Source organism: Trichosurus vulpecula, chromosome 4 (assembly GCF_011100635.1).
Source record: "Trichosurus vulpecula isolate mTriVul1 chromosome 4, mTriVul1.pri, whole genome shotgun sequence".
Taxonomy (NCBI): Eukaryota; Metazoa; Chordata; class Mammalia; order Diprotodontia; family Phalangeridae; genus Trichosurus; species Trichosurus vulpecula.
The window spans coordinates 384,157,175-384,167,070 of record NC_050576.1 but is presented as its reverse complement, the minus strand read 5'-3'; the positions used below and the strand labels follow the sequence as shown (position 1 = coordinate 384,167,070).

At 37.6% G+C, this 9,896-nt stretch overlaps 1 protein-coding gene across 1 annotated transcript; it reads left to right on the top strand.

Annotated features, from left to right (window-relative positions):
• The first annotated feature begins 207 nt into the window (after window positions 1-207).
• LOC118847296 (histone H1.3-like) lies at window positions 208-7,547 on the top strand. Its single transcript, XM_036755790.1, has 3 exons — window positions 208-267; window positions 3,675-3,888; window positions 6,850-7,547. The coding sequence occupies exons 1-3, from the start codon at window positions 208-210 to the stop codon at window positions 7,545-7,547; spliced, it is 972 nt and encodes a 323-aa protein (XP_036611685.1).
• The last annotated feature ends 2,349 nt before the right edge of the window (window positions 7,548-9,896 follow it).

Genomic DNA, 9,896 nt, shown 5'->3' with positions numbered 1-9,896 from the left:
AATGTTCACATATATAGCAGTACAAAAATGTATACAAAATAAATGCCAAAAATTTCTGGTGGTTGAGGGAATCACTAACCAGCAGCATGAGGAAAGGACTTGTGTAGGAAGTGACACTTGAGTTGAGCCTGGAAACATGCCAGGGATTCCAAGAAGCAGTGGTGAAGAGGGAAGGCATTCTAGAAATGGTGAACAGCCTATGCTGACATGGCAACAAGAGATGGGATGTCATATGTGGAGAAGGAACAGTCCGGTTTGGCTGAGTATGTGAGAAGGAATAATGGAAATAACTTTGGGAGGATAGGTTGAAGAAAAATCATGAAAGGCTTTAAATACCCAACTGAAGAATTGGAAGATAGCATATATAAATATAGAGTCAAGAGAGGACAGGATGAAATTGGAAACAACAAATAATGCAATTTGAGTCCATGAAAGAGAGGAGAATGAAATAAAGCTGAAGAAATAGGTTGCAGTTAGATTATAAGAGGCCTTAAATGAGTTTCTATTTTTATTTATAGGCAACACAAGACCACTAAGTATTTGAGCTGTGTAACAGGGTTGGACTTGAATTAGAACAAGGTCAGGGGTCAAATTTAGAATCTCTTAATCTAGTTTGAGGAGGAGACAGGGGTAGTAGCAGTGTAAATGAAGAGAATGAAAACATACTTCAAGGTAGACATTTGACTGGCCTTGGTAGACTGGCAGGATAGAAAAAATGAGCTGTGGCATTTCACTAGATGTGGGTTTCAGACAGAGGGAAAAATTAAAAAGAAAAAACAAGTACAAGGTTTTCAGTCTAGGTGATGCTATAAACAGAAGTTGGAAAGTTCAGAATAAAGGCAAATTTTAGAGGTAAGATAATAGATTCAATTTGGGGCATATTGAGTTTGGTGCATTTGGGTTCTTTCCAAATCTAAATCTACCATCCTATGTAGCCAACCAGGTGGAAATTGTGGGCAAATGGATGGAAAGGTCAGGGAGGATCTAAAGATTTAGTGGTCATCTGCATAGCATTGGCAATTAAAGATATGAGATAAGATGAGTTTAGAGGTGGAGAGAGAGAGAGACAGAGAGAGAGAGACAGAGAGAGAGAGACAGAGAGAGAGAGAGAGAGAGAGAGAGAGACAGAGAGAGAGAGACAGAGAGGGAAGACAAAGAGACAAAGAGACCTGGAAAGAGTGATAAGGTAGGTATCAGGAAAGTGTGGCATGTAGTTAAGGAATGGTAAATTCTTGTTTGGATAAACACAGAGTATGAAAGAGTAGTATATAAGTTATCTAGAAAGGAGTCAGATTGTGGATGGTTTGAGTGCCATGATAAAAAGCTTGGACTTTATCACAATCCCATGTCTTTCTAATTCTCTTTCTCTGTGTGTGTGTCTCATTCTCCCAGTGAAGAAAAGTGATTGTCACTCCCAGTTTCTGGATCCTGTAATGTTCACTCCTATAATGTTCATTCCTGAGATTTCAAGACTGTGCTGTCCTACCCAAATAGACTCCAGTCTTTTTGCCCTTCCTCTGTTTCCCATTGGGTTCATACCCAAACCTAGATAACCCTAGATAATATCTGTTTCTTCTAATTTTCCAAATTCATGCCATCTGAGTAACAGTTATTATATATATATCTTATTTCTTATTACTAAACTGTAAGTTTTTTGTGAGAGCAAGAATCATTATGGAATAAACAGGGAATTTAGAATCAGAGATACTGGCTTCAAATCATGGTTTTGACACATACTACCTGTGAGAACTTTGGTAAGTAACTTCACTTCTTTACAAGTCAGTTTCCTGTAACATGAGGGATTTGGGAAAATGACCTCCTTTTTTCCTTTTTTCATTCTGAATCTATGATCTTAAGTGTTTAGATTCATTAAAGATGAGATCATAAAAATCCTATGGTATAATAGTTGTCATACTGCTGATATTCATTTTGATGAAGGTTAATGGGATTGTAATTTGAAGCTTGTAACTGTTAGGAACCAATGATTTCATTGTCATGCTTGGGGTACATATTTCATGAAAGAAGCAAAAATAAAACTGAATTAACTGGTTAGATTTAATGTTTCTAGGAAAAAGACTACAATGGGCTACTATTGTGCTTTCTCTTAATCAACACTCGAAACAGGTGTTATTACCATGATTATTATTTCTTTGAAAAGTACAGCAAAAGCTTTTGATTTTTCCCTTGTAAATAATTCTTTGTGACTTAATTCCTAATTCTACGGAGAGATGCAGCACACATGCCTACATCCTAGAATGACCATAGATTGTTGCAGTGAAAAGACTGGAAAAATGTTTCCACTGTTCAGCATTTATATTTAGAAATAATTGTGCACCTATTCCCACCATATTAAAAAAAATAAAGTAGTCTAGTTTAGAGGTGAGATTCTATGGTCACATCATATGAACCTGCTTTAGAAATTAATTGTTCAGTGAGCTTTTATACCTCCTCTTCCATTTGACCAATTCTATTTTTTAAGGTGTTATTTTCTTCAGCTTTTTGTTCCTCTTTTACCAACCATTAATTGTCTTTTCTTTACTCATTCTCATTTCTTTACCTAATTTTTCCTCTGCCACTCTATTTGATTTTGAAAATAATTTTTAGCACTTCCAGTAATTCTCATAGGACTTATGTCCAATCCATGTTTTTACCCTCCTCTGAGGCTTTATTTGTAGCTGTTCTGACATCACTTTATTCTTCTAAGTTTGTGTCTTGATCTTCCCTATCACCACAGTAAATTTTTATGGTAAGGTTCTTTTGTTGTTGTTGTTTACTTATTTATCCAGCCTATTTTTTTTTACTTTGAACATTATGTTAAAGTTGGGAGAGGTATTGTGCCAGGCTTTTTCTGCACTGCTATTTTCAGAACTAGTTTTGGGGATTTGGAAGTTTTTGGTGCTTTCAATGTGATGTGAGCTGGGAAGAGGTGTGGTCACTATTCTCCTACTCTGTGCTCTGATTCTTAGCTGACCTGCTTACCCGATCCTTTAAAATTGCTATCAATACTTTCCTCAGGGTCCTTGATCCCCTGGGACCAGAAGCGATACTGTTACTCAGGGCTCCTGATCCCCAGAAATTGATTGTCAAAGGAAATTAAACATTTCTAAAAAGGAAAGAAAAGCCAAATTCAATTAATAGTGGTTAAGTTTTGATTTAACAAATGATTACTTGCCAAATAATAGGAATTCGATGTTATCTCTAAAATAGCAGGAAAATGAAATTTTTAAATGCTTATTTTTATTTACTAAGAACCTTTCTTATCTTCAAGGCTGTTTGCTAAAATAAATTCTCCAGGAATACTTTGAAAATCTCTAGATTTTTTAAAAGAACTAATTGTTTGGAATCTGTGGATATATGCTTTCCAATGTACATAATCTCAAGGATTTTGTCCAGCAAAGAGACATAGAGCTACCAGTCTTTTCCTGAGCTTTTCCCTTTGGAAAACCTGAGCCACAAAAGATGAGTACTGCCAAATTAGTACTGGCAACCACAGTTATTTGTTTACTGAATAGCTTTTTACCACCATGCAGCCCTAACCCTGACCTCAGAAGTAATGATTCAGTTCCCTGAAAAAAAATAGAGGGACTTTTAAGGATCAGAATGAAGCAGGTCTAATTCCTTGGTCACATCCAATTCCTGGCAAATCTTATGAATGTTCTCCCTTTCTTCTCCAGTGCCCTGACCCCTTACTGTGGGCCAGTTATACTTTAAAAGCCACCCAGGAGAAGGATCTAGCATTGAAGACAGAGAAGTCTCACATCACTGAAGCAACCCTCCAGGAAGTTCGTATTTATTTAGTTTGCTCAATGTCACAGCCAGCATCTACATTTCAGTGCCAAAAACTAACTTCGGGAGTTAAATTTTCAGACTGTGCTGGAAAGCTGAAAGGTAAAGCAATTTTACATCTCTGAAAAAAAACTGTGTCATCAGGCTACTTTCCAAAGTTCTCTATTGACATTTGCATCAAAGCAATTTCCTTAGGGGCACTACTGTCAGTCCTTCCATTCTTTTGCCTTTCCTTAATCCAGTTTTCGTTTAATTAAGAAACTTTTAGGTTATGTTTGTTGAGGCTATATTTCCATGAAACAAGTATTTCTTTCTATTTTTTTCCAAATCATCTTTTCCATCTCCATATTTGCTATGTACAAAGCTTCCAAAAGACGAGGTTTAACTGTTAGGCTTCACTCTACTAACTAGTTATTGTGTTACTACCTAGCTGCAAATATTAGATCATCATCTTGTAAACTCCAAATAAAAACAATAGAGAGGCTGATAGAACTAATTAGGTACACAACATGCAAAAGCAAATGAACAAAGTAGCACAGTACTTGATAAACCCAAAGATCCCAGTGAATCACTATTTGACAGTTGTTGAGAAAGTTGGAAACCCATTGGGCAGAAGTGAGAGATAGACTTCCAGGATGTATGACATAAATAAAATATCAAATTTGAAGCAAATTAGAGGAGCAAGGAAGGTAAAGTGGGCAATTTTGAATATGTGAGATTAAAAAGGCCTACACAAATAAACCAGTATAACTAAATTAGAAAGGAATAAGTAAGTGGAGGAAAAAATTTTGAGTAAATTTCTCTGATAAAGGTCTTATGTACAAGATATAATAATAGTTAATAATAGCTAAGATTTATATGGTACTTTAAAGTGAAAAAAGTGTTTTAAAATATTTCATTTTATCCTCACAACATCCCTGAAAGATAGAGCTATTATTAGTTCCATTTTACGAATTATGAAACTGAGGCAGAGGTTAAGTGACTTGCCCAGAATCATACAACTATAAAGAAATATGAGGAACTAACTCAAATTTATGAAAACAAGAATCGTCTTCTAGTTAACAAATAATCAAAGTATAAAAGCAGGTTGTTTTCAAAGAAATAAACTCAAACTATCAACAACTACATGAAAATAAGCTCCAAATCAATAAAAATTAAAGAAATGGCAAAGATGAGAGAAAAGGAAATTAACCATTGTTTGAGAGACTGTGAAAAGACAGGTACGCTATTTCACTGCTGGTGGAGTTGAGAATTAGTCCAACAATTTCTGAAAAAGGAATTTAGTACCTTGTGCCAAAAGGCACTAAACTGTGCCTGCATGACATTTTTTTGGAGGGGAGAAGGCAGAGTAATTTAGGTTAGGCGACTTGCCCAAGATCACACAGCTAGTAAGTATGACAAGTGTCTGAGGCCAGATTTGAACTCAGGTCCTCCTGACTCCAGGGCTAGTGTTCTACTTACTAGCTGCCCCCACATGCACAACATTTGATCAAACTTTGTCACTACTAGGCTCATATCCCAAAGAGATTAGGACCTCTACATACAAAAATATTTATAGAAACTTTTTTGTGGTGGCAAGGAACTGGAAACTAAGGGAGAACCTATAACTTGGGAGATCTTTAGACAAACTGTGGTATATGAGTGTAAAGGAATATTATTGTGCAGTAAGAAACAGGAAAAAAAGTTTCAGAAAATCTAGGAAGAAATGCATGAACTGATACAGAGTGAAGCAAGCAGAACCAGGAAAATAATTTACACAACAATTACTTTGTAAAGACAAATAACTTTGAAAGACTTAAGAATCTTGCTGCAATGGCTGAGCATGATCCCAAGGGACTGATGATGAAACATGCAGCTCCTAATAGAGAAGTGGTAGGCTCAAGAAAATACAGAATAAGACATGTAGTTTTTGTTTTACATAGCTGAAAAGTGAATTTATCTTGTTTTACTATGCATATTATTATAAGGACTAAAAAGAAGCCAAAACCATGCCCTGGTTAGCCAGGAGCTGGACTGCAAAATTAAGGCAGAGTTTCTTTTCTTTTCCTTTTTAATTGAGGGAATGAGTGATGGAGTAACTATTCCCTACAACAAAAGAACAAAAAAGAAAAGAAAGGAGTTAATAAAACACTGTAAATTCACAGAACAGAAATAATCACAGATAAACAGGATTGTTTTTAAAGTTACATGTTGAGCTGATTAAACATTCAAAAAGAAATGAAAGCTATACATAATAGAGATTCAGTTTCATGTACAGTGCTCTTCATCTGTACTGCTACGTATATGGAAATGTTTCTCTGATTTAGTGTTTGATATGTTCAGAATAAAATTCTTAAAAATGAGAAAAAAAATAAATTCTGTTACAAAGCACAGCTCTGAAATCATCAATAATCCTGAGATTGGTTTCTCTAATGATGTATCATGATATTATATTTCAATCCTTCGCTAAGCCCTGGATTGTTCTAATAATGTGTATTTCCAATGAAGTCTTTGAGGCTCTTTACACATGAATTCCTAAAAAGGAATAAATACACAAAAATCCTAGTGTTGTATATGTAGTTCCAAGAAGATATGAGGATGGGGTATAAATCTTATACCAAATTTGGAGTCTTTGACTCCAGCATTCCTTACCTCTCCATGTTTTCCCAATACTGAAGGAATGTAAACTAATTATTTTTAGCAACTATACATTCAAAGTCTAAGGGTGATCTTTGTCAGCACACTTCTGGGTTCACTGAAACCCTACAGTTGTTGGAAGTTTCCTTTTGTTAAAGCTTGGGCTTGTTTTGATGGATTGTTGTTTTCACCAAGTCATCTGAGTAGAGAAGCTCCATAAGGAGAGATTATGAGCTCTACCACTGTATCAATCAGTCGCAAAAATACTTTCAAAAGAAAAAATGTACCTTTTTTGTCACCATGGTTTTGAAACCAGATGCAGCCTCTGCCATTGTAAAAGAGGTATAAGAAATGTATAACTGCCTTCTTTCTCTCTCTCTCTTACTTTGGCTTCTTCCAGTCCATGGAGTGCCTGTTAGCGCAGGCTGCGGTGTAAAAATGGCTAAGTCCTTAACCATACCTCTCACAACCAATCAAGAAAATGGCACAGAAATGGCATCAAGAATCCTAGGTCACAGAGATATGAGTCTCTGAAAGGGGTTGACCCCAAGTTTCTGAGAAACATGCGCTTTGCCAAGAAACACAACAAGAAGGGGCGGAAGAAGATGCAGGCCAACAACGCCAAAGCCATCAAGGCCAGAGCAGAGGCCATCAAGGCCCTGAGCACCAAGGCCTCCAAGGCCAAGCTCCTCAGGCCCAAGATTCCCAAGGCCAGTGGCTGGCGTGCTGGCCACAAGATGGCCAGCAAGCGTCCAGGCCCTAGGGTTGGCATCAAATGTCCAGGCTCCAGGATCACAAAGCCTGACTCTAAGATTGCCAGAACCACTGACCCCAAGGCTGCCAAGCCCACTGACCCCAAGGCCGCCAAGTCCGCTGACCCCAAGGCTGCCATGCCCACTGAGCCCAAAGCCACCAGGTCTGCCACCAAGGTCAGTAAGTCTGATCCCAAGGCTACCAAATCTGGCCCCAAGGCCACCAAATCTGATGCTAAGGCCTCCAAGTCTGGTCCCAAGGTGGCCAAGTCTGATTCTAAGGCCCTGAAGCCCAGTGATTCCAAGGCTGCTAAGCCTACTGACCCCAAGGCCGCTGAGTCCAAACCCAAAGATGCTGGGGCTAAAGCCGCTAGTCCCAAGCCTTCAAAGTAGATGCTTCAGGACAGAAGGACTTATTTAAACCCTAAACCACTGCTTTTTCCTAGCCAGGGTATGATTATTCACTATTTTGTACAAATAAAGGAAATGGTGAATCATAAAAAAAAAAAGAAATGTATAACTGGAAAAAAATCTCAACGGTTTAGAGGAGAGTGAAGGACATCTGATGGATAGGCTGTGTGCTCCCCTGGTATCCATGGGATATCAGAACTGAAAGAAGGCCCTCAGCAAATTGAGTGGATTCCCCGTAATGAACTCATAGGAAGTTGTGGGCAAGTGTTATATAGGCTGAACAAATATCAATACGTTGTCATCTGTATCATTGGAATAGTCATATTAATGAAATCTTTAAAGATCTGTTTGAGTTTTAGAGTACTTTTCCCCCAATAAAGCACATATTTATTTATTTTTATTTTTTTGTAAAAGAAGAGGCTCTGTGGCACAGTGAATCCATCCAACAGAGAATCAGGTGTGATATGGGTTCAAATCTAGGACTTAATAGGTACGTGAACATGAACAAGTTAAATAACCTCCCTGAACCTGGTTTGGAGATATTAAGAAGCGAATGAAAAGAGCGATTATTGAGTTCCCAGTATGTGCTAGGTTCTGATGATATACATACCAAAGCAATACAATCTCTGCTCTCAACAAGATTATATGATGATAAGAAGAGATAATACATCTTCCTTCTGGGACAGGCAGCTTTTCCCCAGGGGTCTTTCTATCTCTTTGGGCATCTGAAAAGAGTCTTGAAACCCATGCCTTCTTTCCATACATTTCTACTCATTCTTCTAAGCCCAACTAATATCATGAAGCCAGACCTACACAAATGTAGCAGGACCTAGGATCAGAATTACTTAACTTTATTTACTAGCACTGGTTTTGTTGATTCCCTAGTTTTCTATATTCAAGATTCTGCTATCTGGATCTTCGGGTTCATCCCAACCCCAGATGACCTACTGGCTTCTACTTAGATTTGTTTGGCTGAGCTCCTGCCTCTGGACCCTCCTAGTACGTCTTTTGGTTACACATGCTCTGATTCAGAGGATCTAGCTATAGTAAAGTATAATTCCCAAGTTGCAGGAGATCTGAGTATTCGTCTACCCAACACTGTCATTGTATACATAAGGAAACTAAGACCCAGAAAGATGATGTGACTTGCCCAACTTGTCTCACAGCTAAATAGTGGCAAAGCTTGGACTAGAAACTATGTCTCCTGCTTTATAAGTCCATGCTTACGATTATTTTTGCAATAGTGGGTCTCAAATATAAATGCAGAGCTTGTCTGCAAAATCACCTTGAATATAATTTATTAAGTTAGAAGGATACTTTCCTGCGACTTCTGGATTGGATTTGAGAGCCCCCTTTGTCTTTGAGCTAACAAGTTTGGTAATAGCTACTTGGATTATAGCTATAACTATGGTGGGAGCCTAATGTAATGAGCTATTCAGATAATATGCATATTAAATTGATTGTGTCCATCTAAAATGATTATCACCAGATATGCTGTGTCTATAAAAGCTACTTTCCTTTTTAGTGGGTTAACAGAGTATTTTTTAAGTAAATAGTTGATTTAATTGGCATTTCAGAATTATAATAAATGTATGTGTTGGAGAGTTTAGCTGCAGTACTGCCTGAAGCTTAAAAAAATAGAATTTATTTCACAGGAGACCCAAGCTGGGGTTATTTGTGCTTATGTAATTAATGATAGTTGTTCATAAATGGCCAAATTCTTGGAAAAACTAATTTCCTCCCATTAAACTCATTTTGATACTGGTAGGGCAAGAAGAGTTTTCACTCTTCTCTCTGGATGGATGATTGATCTGTAAGCCCTATGTCTATTTAGCAAAAGGTCCATTTACTATTCTGATGAGTTCTACCAAGGCCCTCTCAGCTGCTATCTCTAGCAAGCTAATTAGGGTACCTTTAGAAAGAGAGAAAGAGGAGCACCCTCCATTCTGGAAATTCCATTTATTTCTGTGTTGTCATGGCAGTATTCTTTTCCTGGTCACAGAGAAATGACAGTAATTTTCTAAAAATTTCCCAGGTTAGCAGACAAGCTGTTTCTTATCACCAGCCCTGCAGGCTCAGTACAGTATATGGGATATGTCAGTAGTGTGATTCTCTTGGGAGGTTTAACATGGCTCTCCTTGGTCACTAAACTCCACCCCTTCTGCCATAACAGTAATTTTTTTCTCCTTTCTCTGACTTCAAAGGTAGTTGGGTGAGAAGTTCAGAGTCAGAGGTGTGCAAGGGGGATATCTACAGCCATAGAGTTTGTCTGACTCCTCAGAAAGCTTTATCTTAGGTGATTCAGTACAAATATGTCACATCTTACACCAT